Source organism: Gastrolobium bilobum, unplaced genomic scaffold (genome assembly GCF_033153095.1).
Source record: "Gastrolobium bilobum isolate Gb01-03AN ecotype WA unplaced genomic scaffold, APGP_CSIRO_Gbil_v1 utg5178, whole genome shotgun sequence".
Lineage (NCBI taxonomy): Eukaryota > Viridiplantae > Streptophyta > Magnoliopsida > Fabales > Fabaceae > Gastrolobium > Gastrolobium bilobum.
Genome location: NW_026895726.1, coordinates 11,693 through 24,399, shown reverse-complemented (window position 1 = coordinate 24,399; position 12,707 = coordinate 11,693). Strand labels below are relative to the sequence as shown.

Genomic DNA, 12,707 nt, shown 5'->3' with positions numbered 1-12,707 from the left:
ATAAAAAACAAAAAAATGTGAGTCCCACAATATATATTTCTATAATACAGTGTAACAACTTCCTACAATATTATACTTCTATTTTTAATATTTTATTTATTAATCATGTATAGTGATTTAAAAATAGTCATAATAAGATATATAATGACTACATTATATAAATATTTATAGAAAAATATTACTCTTCTTTTACGTAAGATAACTTCTTTTATGTTCTCTCACTTCAATTTTTGCATCTCACATTTTTTTTTTTGTAATAGTGAAAGCCACCAATTTTCTCTCTACAACATAAGATAATTATCTTATGTAAAAAGAGACTAATAAAACCCATATTTATAACGCAAAAATAAGTGCAAGTGTGCAATCCTTTATAGTGGGAAATAATAATTCTCCAAAAATAAAATTTATACTCAATTGGTTAATGGGTACCACCAGAATTTAACGCATGAGATGAACAGGTGTTTTTGATTGGATTTTTCTGGACTTATGAGATAGGAAAGGAAGGACCCCTTAACACGCAGGGTTACCACTTTACTCCTTGCATCAAATTCTCACACTTTTTTTTTTTTTTTTCAATATTTTTCTTCTCAAGCTTCGTTTTCCCATTTATTCTTTGTGTAGATGAAATAAAGAAACTTTCACAACAAAAAAAAACACATTTATTTCTTACCGCACTTTCCCTTTTGCCAACCCAAAAGCCCTTATCTCTTTCTCCAAACATTCCTCATTTTCGATTCAAGCAATGATTTTGGGTGCTTAGTGTTCAACGTTGATTAATATGATTCCTTGGGGTGGCCTCAGTTGTTGTTTGAGTGCTGCTGCTCTTTACCTTCTCGGCAGAAGCAGTGGCAGGTAAAATCAATCTTTGCACGTGAATCGCGTTCAGTGGCATTCTATAACATATAAAGTTTTTTTCTTTTTTGATTTTTGTTTTTGGGTATAGGGATGCAGAAATTCTTAAATCCGTAACCCGTGTCAATCAGTTGAAGGAACTAGGTATGTGTCTTTTTCTGGTACTGAATGTTGTATCATCAAACATATTTTGCTCTTCTTATGCTTCCTGAGCTACACTTATGCAAGTTTAAATTGCATTGTTGTTGTTTTGAATAACATCATCTGAGTCACTAATCCTCATATGCATGTTACTGTGCCGGTGGTCCCCCTTGTGATTTCATAAATAATTGGTTATAATCATATCTAGGAAATGGGAAAAAATTTCTCTCTTTTTAACACATGGGGTTGTTTCAGCTGTGTTGTATGGCTATTTACAATATAGATATTTGATGATGTTGGTTGAAGAAAGTACAGATCAGCCTGTATAAAATTTACAATCTCCCTTTCCACATTGATAATACTGGCCTTTCGATTGGTAGTTTAATTCCATACAAATTGTTGTTGGTAGTTCTAACATTTTCTCATGTTTGTTTGGTTTTTGAATGGCCCCTTCAAGGGGCTAAATTTGGGTGGCATCTTGCTGCAAAGTGCTAGTTGCCCGTGAGATTGATTTTATTTGGGTTGTTTGCTGGTAATCAATTGTCATGATATATTCACCCTTCTTGCTGAGCTTTTTTGTCGCAAGATTCTTTTTTTTTTTGTCATCATTTTGGTAACAATGAGTTCTCACTTTTCACTATCGTTATACGCTTGAGAGTGATCCATAAGATACTGGTTTCCTTGGAATGTATTCCTACTAGTAGTACTTGTTATTAAAGCAAAACTGATGTGCATTTCTATGGTGCAGAAGACAGAGTTTAGATGCACTTTCATTGTATTATAGTTAACTACTTCACTTGATAATTTGTGATACAAACTGTGCTGCTGTGGTTTCTGATCATGCTTGGGATTCTCCATTTTTCAGCTCAACTGTTAGATGCGGAAATATTACCGTTGCTTGTTACAATTTCTGGAAGAGTGGGCTCTGAAACCCCAGTTAACTGTGAGTTCAGTGGTTTAAGAGGTGTAATAGTTGAAGAAACGGTATGCGGACATAATATTTTGAAGAGCATAAATAATCTCCATTTTATAAGGATGTTGCTTATCTCGTTTTGGCCCTTTGCAATTAATATTGAACATGTTTTACAATTTTCATTTTAGGCAGAGCAGCATTTTCTTAAACACAACGATGCTGGTTCCTGGATACAAGATTCTGCTTTAGTGCTATCCATGAGTAAAGAGGTTCCTTGGTATCTGGTATGCAGTTGTCTTTGTTCCCAAGTGGAGTTCTTTATTTATTAATTATTATTATTAATATTATTATTGGTTTGGGATAAATATTATTATTGGTTATCACTTATCAGGATGATGGTATATTTGCTTCTTAAAGTCAATGTTGAATCTTATGAAATGAACATCCTTGAAAAAAGGAAAATAACAATAAAAAAAGATTTGACAAAATATAAGTTCTGAGTGATGACCAATTCACTTGAAGTAAATATTTAAGATCACAGTCCCTTCATTTGTGTTAGGATGATGGGACTGATCATGTGCATGTAGTTGGAGCTCGGGGTGCCACTGGTTTTGTATTACCTGTTGGAAGTGAGGCATTTGAAGAATCAGGTCGGTCACTTGTACGTGGAACATTGGATTATCTCCAGGGTCTCAAGGTGGGAGTGCTAGTAGTTCATCCATCTAATCCCTTCTACTCCCCTGTCCCTGCAAATATAAAAGAAAAGTAGAAGCATTGAGTTTATTTTGTGAACCGACATAATTGAAAGTTGAAACCATGTTTTCAGATGCTTGGAGTTAAGAGAATTGAACGGGTACTTCCAGTTGGAACTTCCTTGACTGTCGTTGGTGAGGTAATGTAATTAGTTTCAAGAATATTGTTAAAATATTTTCTCAAGAGTGTTGTTTATTACAGAATTTCATTATAATAGGTATTATCAGTGTTGCAGGGTAGATAGGTAATGGTACAAGATTGAATGTAGGAGTAATACTTCCACTGCTACTTGCTAGAACAATCATTTAATTAAACGTGTGCTTCGTGATATAGACCTGATGACATGAATACTCCTGGTGTAAATTTTAAATTAGAAAAGCTTCTTGTAGATTTGATCATTTTATACATTCAAGTGAGATGAACTACACGTTATAAATTGTCAAACTCTGATCTTAGTCATTGTTGTTCTCTCAAAAAATGAAAAGTATTACGTCAGAATAATATGTTCCAAAGCAAAAGGGATTGCAATTTCTATTTTGAAATGAGGTCTTCCTTTCTGTATTTGATTTTAAACTCTGGTGGCATTTTTGTGTTTATTAAATATTAATCCTTTGGTGTTTTAATTTTTTTTTTCAATAATTGTTAAACTGTATGATCAGGCTGCTAAAGATGATGTTGGGACCGTTCGAATTCAGCGACCCCACAAAGGGCCATTTTATGTCTCTCCCAAAACGATTGATCAACTCATTGCAAATCTCGGGAAATGGGCAAGGTTGCTTTACAAATATGTAGATGCTTATTTAGTGCTTTGGTGTACCAGATTTTTTATTGACTAGATTTTCTATAGGTGGTATAAGTATGCTTCTGCGGGTTTGACAGTGTTTGGCGCTTATCTAATAGCCAAGCATGCTATTCGATACATCTTGGAAAGACGGCGCCGCATCGAAATGCAAAAAAGGTACACGTCACTGGCGATTCTTCTCATTAGTGGGGAAAAACTGAATGCTATTGAAAGCTTTTTAATTAGGAAAAGAGTGTTACAATGTTGTTGTTTTGAACAAGTGTTCACCTCTCAAGTTTAAGTGGAAGTATGCCCTATAAAATTCCACTCCATTCGATGTTCTCAACACCTCTTTGTCTTATTGTTAATGAGTCCGAACAATTTTATGCAGGGTTCTTGCTGCAGCTGCTAAGAGGTCAGGACAAGATAATGAAGGTATATTGCTAAGGTTCTATGATCTATAAGTTTGCAATGGCTGTTTCAATAGGTACCAGAAATTTATGATTCTTTCTCAGGTGAAAAGACTGACAGCTTATCAGATGGTGCTAGAAGGGATCGCTTCATGCCAGAGTTGTGTGTAATATGCCTCGTGCAAGAATATAATACTGTTTTTGTTCCGTAAGCTATCAATCTTATCCTCTTTCTAGCTCTGCTTGACATAAAATGTTCTGAAGTCAATGCTTGATCTCTTATATGTTTCTCTGCATACTGTAACATGCTATATTATAGGGAGCACTGCCACTGGGAATGACAAACGTGCTGTAAAATGTTCTGGCCAATTTTGTTATTTCTTCCATCAATATAAAATATCTCAGCCATTATTATTAAACATGAAGAAAAAAATTCTTTTTCATCCAGAATGATTCAAAACAAAATGTTATGTGGACAGAAATGTGTCTGTTAGCTATAGTTTAATCTTAAATTCAGTCTAAGTTTTACAGGCAAAAAAAAATGTGTGACTTTGCAGGAAGGATTCCCTTTAATTCACCTTTCCCCCCCCCCCCCCTTGTTGAACTGAGTTAAACTCCTTTGTAATTTGTATTATATGCTTTTCCCAAACTACATCTGCTAGGCTCAGGTCGGTTTGTATTATACACACTGTATATATGCCTGCTACAACCACCCAAACTGAGATGTTCAATTTAGTTTCACATTCTAATTAAAAGCCCCTAAGGGTTCATGTTATATTGTCAGGTGTGGGCATATGTGCTGCTGTACAGAATGCTCTTCGCACGTAACCAGTTGTCCTCTATGCCGGCGGCAGATAGAGAAGGTAGTGAAGACTTTCCGTCATTGATCATCGAGCATACGCGGAAGCCCAACTTAGTAAAGCTACATGGAATAAGGAACCATGCCTTAAGAATCCAAAAGTAACAATTTGGTCAATGGTGATTATATGATTTGTGGACCTTTTCATCATCATTTTCACAGGCTTTGCCTATGAGCAATCCTGAAAGCATTTCTGAAACCAACAGCTTAAAACAAAAACAATCATGACGGTGATTTACTGATTGATGCTTTTGGAATCTAAAATTGTAAATATTCGTTATCAGAAAAAAGTTGTACGTTACTATAATCTGTTGTAAAGTGCTACTTTCTTGTTAGATCTTTTCTACTTTTTTGTTGACTGTTCCAATATATGATATGACTCACCGCACGGATTTCTTTTTAGGCATAGAATGCTTGCTATTGATAGCAGTTTGTTAATCTCACCAGGAGCTTGTTTTATGCCCTTCAGCCCTTAACGCACGCATGGATGTGAGACTAGATTATTATCTTTTTAATCACTATCTTATAGATCACTATAATCCTAAGAAATATAGTATTTATATGTTTTCCCAGTAAAAGACAGCGTTAACTTCTAGGTTACGGCATCTTGAATGCTTCAAGTTCATTGATTTGGGGATTGGATGTTTTAGCGGGTCATTAAATCGTCCATCACCACTGGTGATGTAAATCAGACGAGGGCCTATGTTTGATCTCTGGGTCAAAAGTAGTTTGTGTGCTATGTCTTCCAAGCTGTGTACAGTTTAGTTGGACAAAACTGATCGTAGAACTGTGAACAGTTTTGGCATATATACTTGTCTTTCTAAAGGACTTTAAGAAGCATACCCCAATGGTGGAAAAGCATAGATGGTAAAAAAGGGGAATCCTTGGTGTGAGAATAAAGTAGATCACTCATTGGAAGTGCCTTGCTTCAGAACACTAATGAATGGCATGCTTTCTTTCTTGAAGGGCTTGACAAACTTAAATTCTTATCTGTCTTGGCCCAACCAAATCTTAAGATTAAATCTGAGCTACAGCATATTACAGATGCTTGCAAGAATTCTTTATTTTTAAGTCAATGGGATTGGTTAAGTGGTGAGGGGTTTGTGTAGTTTGCATGAGGTCATAGGTTTGAATCTCATTATCATTATTGTATATATATAAAAAAAAAGTTTTTACTTTTTCATCACTTAAGCTACATTAAAATCACATAAATTATTGATTTGTTTATTTATCCACTACTATATATTAAATTAGATTACATTATGTTATAGTAATTTATTTTTTAGTGCATTTTCTCTTAAAAATTATACTTGTTTTATTAAACTTTCTTCTTCTAAAATTTAAATTAAATATGCATATTTTTTAGTTTTAAGCATATTTCTCTTTTAATTTTTACCTTTTTGAATTCTTCCTGAATTATTATATATATATAATTATAATTTTAAATATTTTTTTCTTAAGTATTATTCTCTTTTTATTTATTTTTTAAATTTTACCTATGTTTTGAAATATTCATGCCTTGTTAATTTATGGGGAGGTAAATACTAAATAGTACAATTTGTCCCTCCTATACACTATGAACATGGAAAAATTTAACATGCTTCAGGCCCATCATTTATTCAGTGGTTCCTTTTCTATATATGGAAATTTTTCTTCCATTTCTTCCCCTTTCTTTTTGTTTTTTTCCCTCCGTCCTTTTTTTTTCTATTTTTGGGAGGGACCACCATGGTCCCGTCCCACAAAAAATCTTCTCCATGAACATCTTGGTATTCCATTCGAGACTCGTCATAAGATGTATGTAAAGTTGTGAGCGCAACCTATAGGGGTTGTAAACATGATAACTAGAAAAGAAGATTTGTATATAATTGAATTGTATAATATTTGTACAAGAGTTCTCTATTTAAAGAGACTAAAAAATCAAATAGGCTAAGCCCAAATACACTTATAGAGTACAAAATAATAATAAAATAATTCTATACTCCCCCTCAAGCTGAGAAATGGATATTTATCATTCCCAATTTGGTAGTAAGTTCTTGAAATCTATCATTAGGAAAATCCTTGGTTAAGACATCAGCCAATTGACGACCAGAAGGAATATATGGAGTAGTGATCAGTCCACTGTCTAATTTCTCTTTAATGAAGTGGCGATCAATCTCAATATGTTTGGTTCGATCGTGTTGAACTGGATTGTGGGCTATACAAATAGCTGACTTGTTATCACAAAGTAACTTCATAGATCCTTCATATCTCACCTTGAGATCATCTAGAATGATTTTCAGTCATAATAACTCACAGATACCTTGAGCCGTAGCTCGAAATTCTGCTTCTGCACTTGATCTAGCAACCACATTTTGCTTTTTACTTCTCCATGTTATAAGATTTTCACAGAGAAACATACAATAGCCCGAAGTAGACCGTCGATCAGTCACAGATCCAGCATAATCGGCGTCTGTATAAACTTCTAAGGATAAGTTTTCTCCTCTCTGGAACAATAGTCCTCTACCTGGTGTGCCTTTCAGATATTGGAGAATCCTGTCCACAGCTCGCAAGTGTTTCTCTCTCGGATCATGCATAAATTGACTAACAACACTAACTGCATAAGCTAGATCAGGTCTAGTATGAGCTAGATATATCAATCTGCCCACTATTCGTTGATATTGTCCTTTGTCAACTGGATAGCTCTCATTTTCACTTCCTAGTCTGTGATTCTGCTCAATCGGAGTACTGGAAGGTTTACACCCAAGTTTTCCTGCTTCTTTAAGGAGGTCAAGAACATACTTCCTTTGACAAATAAATATCTCTTGCTTTGAATGAGCAACTTCTATCCCAAGAAAATATCTCAGTTTTTCAAGATCTTTAACTTCAAATTCAGTACTCAATCTTTTTTTCAGAGCACATTTCTCACCTATATCATCCCTTGTTATAATAATGTCATCAACATAAACAAGAAGGATAGTGGTCTTACCTTCCTGAGAATGTTTAAAGAAAAGTGTATGATCCCCTTGACTTTACTTGTATCCCAATAAAAGCATGACTTTGGTAAATCTTCCAAACCAAGCACGCGGGGATTGCTTCAAACCATACAACGCCTTCTTTAACCTGCAAACTTTATTATCTCCATTTGTAGAGTTAAATCCTGGTGGAATCTCCATGTAAACCTCCTCTTCTAATTCACCATTGAGGAAAGCATTTTTCACATCAAATTGGTTCAAATCCCAGCTAAAATGAGCAGCGAGGGACAATAGAACTCTTACAGTGTTCATTTTGGCCACTGGAGCAAATGTTTCTTCGTAATCAATGCCATAGGTCTGTGTGTATCCCTTGGCTACCAATCGAGCTTTATACCTCTCAAGAGTCCCATCAGAATTATACTTCGGAGTATACACCCATCTGCACCCTACTGTTCTTTTTCCATTTGGCCTGCCAACAACTTCCCATGTATTATTCTTCTCCAATGCATTCATCTCCTCATGCATGGCTTGAACCCAATTATCATCCTTTAATGCTTCATGTACTGATTTCGGGATTGAAATGGAGTCAAGTGCTGTAATAAAACTTCTATGCTGCAGAGAAAGATTCTTAGAGGAGACAAAAATGAGAAATAGGGTGTTGGGTACAATACCTTTTCCCTTTTCTTACAGCAATGGGTAAGTCATCAGAATTAATATCAGGCTCAGGAATAAAAGAAGTAGTGTGTTCAGTACTTACCAGCGGTTCAGGCGATTGCAGTTGCTGATGGGGTAGTGTGGGTTATTTCTTCCTTTGGTAGAATAGTTCAGGTGTCCCAGCTTTGCGTACTTTCTATCTATCAATAGGAGGCATGTCACATGAGGAATCAGATGAATTTTCAAACTCAGCAATTAAGTCTTCCTTTTCATTGTCATGTCGTGTAACTATTGGAGTAGAAGATGTAGGTAACAGAAAGGGAGACTCAGACTCGAAGAAAATGGATGAAGCTTCTACACTATTCTCCCCCTGAAGCTGAGGGTGTAGAAAGTAAGACTCAGATTCATGGAAGCTAACATCCATAGAGACAAAGAATTTACGACTTGGAGGGTGGTAACATTTGTATCCTTTCTTGTTGGGAGCATAACCAAGGAAGACGCACTTAAGGGCTCTAGGCTCTAATTTACTCCTATGTTGTTTATGGATATGGACGAAGGCAACACATCCAAAGATACGAGACTGGAGACTTTGCATAATTGGAACAGAAGGAAAAAAAGAAGTCATGAGATCAACAGGACTTACATGGCCAAGAACTCTGGAAGGCAAGCGGTTGATCAAATAGGCTGCAGATAATAAGGCTTCTCCCCAGTAAGAGTTGGGTACAGATGTTTGAAACAATAATGCTCTTGTGACTTCAAGCAAATGTCGATTTTTTCTTTCAGCAACCCCATTCTGTTGAGGGGTATCCACGCATGTGAGCTCATGAATCATACCCTTATTTGAAACGAATTGTGACAGACGCTGGTTGACATACTCCGTACCATTGTCAGATCTTAATCTCTTAATACTTTTACCAAACTGTGTCTCGATCATTTGATAAAATCGAATAAACAATTCTGGTACTTCTGACTTGTCTTTCATCAAGAATATCCATGTCATCCGAGTGCAATCATCAATAAAAGAAACAAACCACCTAGCACCTGAAATATTATGTACTTTAGACGGGCCCCAAACATCTGAATGGACAAGAGTAAAAGGCTCAATGCTCTTTATTGAACTTGTAGGAAAGGGCATACGATGATGTTTCGCAAGCTCACAAACATCACAATGGAAGGAGTCAATTGCCTGATCCTTAAACAAAGAAGGAAACATTGACTTCAATAAGCCAAATGACGGGTGCCCCGGGCGTTTGTGATGAAGCCAAATCTGTGAGAATGAAGTAGACGGGTGATGACTCATTAATAATTGATTCCCGGTATCCCTTGTAGCATGCTCTGGAATGAGATAGTACAACCCACCTTGCTCCTTAGCAACTCCAACCGTCCTCCCCGTGGTGATATCCTGAATAACACAATGAGTAGGAAAAAATGTGACAGCACAATTCATGTCAGTTGTAAGCTTATAAGTGGAGATAAGATTGGTAGAGAGCTGAGGAACCTAAAGAACATTCTTTAAAAATAAAGAAGGTTGAATTTGAATGTTACCAGAACCCACAACTGATTTGTGGGATCCATCAGCTACAGCTATAGTACGGATACCACTAGTAGGGTGATATGAAAGAAAAGAATCAGCTAGACAAGTCATATGATCAGTTGCACCAGAATCCATAATCCATGAATTTTTGAAATGAGTGCAAGATGAAAGAAGAGATGTAGGGTGTGTGATCTTACCAAACATAGTTGATCAGAAAAATAAAATAAATTTTTCCTCTTTTTTTTTTCGGGTGAACAGTGCGCGATGAACAGTGTCGCGTGAACAGTGCGCGCGATGAACAATACTTTTTTTTTTCTAGAGCTGTTCCAGTCGTTTGATGAAAAAGAAACCTCCGTAGAATGATAGATCTGAGAAAACAGAGTGAAACAGGGGTCCTCACGGTCCAAAAAGTCCTCGGATTTTTTTTTTCCGGCGGCGGCTTTGTGGCAGCGAGAGGCAAAAGGGTTTAATTTTTTAGAGGCAGTGATTTGCGGAAGCAGAGCCCTCAGAATCGAGAGCTCTGATACCAACTAGAAAAGAAGATTTGTATATAATTGAATTGTATAATATTTGTACAAGAGTTCTCTATTTAAAGAGACTAAAAAACCTAATGGGCTAAGCCCAAATACACTTATAGAGTACAAAATAATAATAAAATAATTCTATTATTTACAATATGATACATGGACAAAAACATAGGAAAAAGTATTTGTCCTTTTAGATGATACAACTTATGTCATTTCATTCTTACAAAGAGGTGAGACCCACACTTTTTTTTTTGTCCACTCTCTCCCCTCTTTGTCTATCTTTTTTTCTCTTTTAAAATGACATAAGTTTATATCTTTTAAGATGACACACACTTTTCTCAAACACAAAAAGCATTAACAAGCATTTAAGACAAATTATTAAATAATTTCTGCGCTACTATCCACATTCTTTTTATACAAATAGGGATTAGGATTCTGGTTGGTTCAAGAAAAAAAACAACCTACGAGCCAAAACCATATCCAGTTGCATCACATTATGGATTTTTTTATTTTATTTTTTAAATTTTAATATTATGGAGTCTATTTTCTTCTTTTAGTATTGTGGTATACTCAATTTCATGACTAGAAGTCATTTTTCACCAAAAGACGTTATTCTTATCTTGGCATTCACATAGAGCCATGTGAATCACGTTTCCTGAGTGGGAAGCCTGTACGTGATTCTTCCAGCTAGGGTTTGTTTGTTTATTTATCCAATCTAGAACTATGAGAGTTTGCTGAATCCTATACCATCCATGTGCTCCTTTGAAAGAAAGCCCTCATTTCATATTTAATGGACTAAGCTACCATGTGTGCCAATGACATATATAGAAATGGCCATAGTGAACAACAAAGTGGGAATCGATCCCCGCTACCCCATGCCATTGAAATTAAGAAAAATTCTTCACATTAGTGGCTGTTAGGAATCTTGGTTTCTTCAATTACTATTGGTTCCAACAAGGAAAACAATTCAAAAGTAGATGTTTGTTATTATTTTTCAAATATTCTTCTTGTCTTTCTATCTTTCCTATAAAACATTAATACAATCTTCTAAGCTTAATAAGCCTGTTTGAGTACACCATAACCCTTGGATCACTTGCTATGGAGAAAAACGACAATTCAAACTTTTCAGTGTGCAGGAAAATCCGTCAAGCAATTGCAAGCAACACTGCTGTCCGAGCTATTCAACGCATCTCAAGCTTTAACCAAGAACCTAAAGCTCCATCATCATCCCCTACTAACACCAATATCCAAACAAAACAACCACCTTTTCCTCAACATCATAAGGTTCATACAGAAACATCATCAGGAGAAATCCCCATCATGTTTGATTACCCAACCCCTACTACATCAACGGACTCAACAAAAAAAGGTGTTGGAAATTCAGTGGCTGCTAAAGGTGAACCTCAACCAAAACATGTTCCCATGCAAGGGAAACACCAAACGAAGGCAGAGGCACAACATGGTCATGGTGTGCACTCAGAGCAACAAGGTAAGAAATCAATAGATATTAATGACACTTTTCGTGAGTTCATTCAGAGTGCTAAGCACAAAATCAGAACCGTGTCTAACGTTGGTCGAGGGCAGAGTAACCCTGCTGCTCCATCAGATCATGAGGCCCATGATACCAACAAAAACGAAAACCAAAAAGACCATTTTTTGGATTTCATTCATCGTGGTAAGAAGAATTTCAGAACTACAACAATTGTTGGTAAGTAAGACTGGTTCCTTGAAAAGAGAGTACGAAAAGTGATGCTAGCTTGTGTTGCATCTAAAATCTAAATTAGGCTATACCCTACCAGGGTCTGCAAGCCTAATATTTCTTTCTTAGTTTAACTTTAAATGTATGTGTCCATGTCTTGATGTTGGTCTATATTTCGGTTCTCTTTCCCCTCTCATTTCTTCCTCTTTTACCTAAATATATTATCATGTAATTTAGAGTTTTCTAGAGTTTGTATTTCAACAGTTTGAGAATTAATTACGTGTAATATATGCTCCTTTTTTATTTTTTTGGTGAGATATATGCTCCCATTAAGTCTAATGAACATTGCACATGGTTACTTACTAGCCTACTACAACTCATTTGGGGATTACTCCAATACCTAATTTTAGTCGTTTTTTTTTTTATTATTATTATTGAATACTAATACCAATGTGAGCTTGGCTACCATCTCATTGGAACAGCGGATGCATTGAGTTACGTTTGGGGGTTGAGAGGTTAAAAAATTTAGTAGTTGTTAATTATATTTGGTAAACTTCTAAACATTCAATACTAATAAATGTTTAACAACGCACATGTAGCTTTGTGGATACCAAAATAAATTGCTTTGTCACA

At 35.7% G+C, this 12,707-nt stretch overlaps 2 protein-coding genes across 4 annotated transcripts; both read left to right on the top strand.

The window, feature by feature from the left end:
• The first annotated feature begins 535 nt into the window (after nucleotides 1–535).
• On the top strand, nucleotides 536–5,090 carry LOC133294584 (E3 ubiquitin-protein ligase SP1). 3 transcript variants are annotated; one of them, XM_061493297.1, is made up of 11 exons: nucleotides 536–852; nucleotides 944–996; nucleotides 1,859–1,977; nucleotides 2,095–2,190; nucleotides 2,466–2,603; nucleotides 2,733–2,798; nucleotides 3,319–3,431; nucleotides 3,507–3,617; nucleotides 3,832–3,888; nucleotides 3,993–4,058; nucleotides 4,635–5,090. In XM_061493297.1, the coding sequence occupies exons 1-11, from the start codon at nucleotides 779–781 to the stop codon at nucleotides 4,735–4,737; spliced, it is 996 nt and encodes a 331-aa protein (XP_061349281.1). In that variant the 5' UTR covers nucleotides 536–778; the 3' UTR covers nucleotides 4,738–5,090. The 3 variants fall into 3 exon arrangements, with proteins under 3 accessions (XP_061349281.1, XP_061349269.1, XP_061349274.1); XM_061493285.1 differs by having other exon boundaries at nucleotides 538–852; nucleotides 3,832–3,875; nucleotides 3,935–4,058; XM_061493290.1 differs by having other exon boundaries at nucleotides 540–852; nucleotides 3,832–3,875; nucleotides 3,956–4,058.
• Nucleotides 5,091–11,338: 6,248 nt separating this feature from the next.
• Nucleotides 11,339–12,316, top strand: LOC133294609 (uncharacterized). The gene has a single exon (XM_061493315.1). It carries the CDS (start codon nucleotides 11,474–11,476, stop codon nucleotides 12,089–12,091), a length of 618 nt encoding a protein of 205 aa, XP_061349299.1. The 5' UTR covers nucleotides 11,339–11,473; the 3' UTR covers nucleotides 12,092–12,316.
• The last annotated feature ends 391 nt before the right edge of the window (nucleotides 12,317–12,707 follow it).

What these genes read in the sequence shown, in the direction of transcription:
- LOC133294584 (XM_061493285.1), top strand. Translation starts at nt 779, where the DNA reads ATGATTCCTTGGGGTGGCCTCAGTTGTTGTTTGAGTGCTGCTGCTCTT. An exon ending in GTCAGGACAAGATAATGAAG is followed by an intron (nt 3,876 to 3,934) that starts GTATATTGCTAA and finishes AATAGGTACCAG; the next exon opens with AAATTTATGATTCTTTCTCA. An exon ending in TATAATACTGTTTTTGTTCC is followed by an intron (nt 4,059 to 4,634) that starts GTAAGCTATCAA and finishes TTATATTGTCAG; the next exon opens with GTGTGGGCATATGTGCTGCT.
- LOC133294609 (XM_061493315.1), top strand. Translation starts at nt 11,474, where the DNA reads ATGGAGAAAAACGACAATTCAAACTTTTCAGTGTGCAGGAAAATCCGT.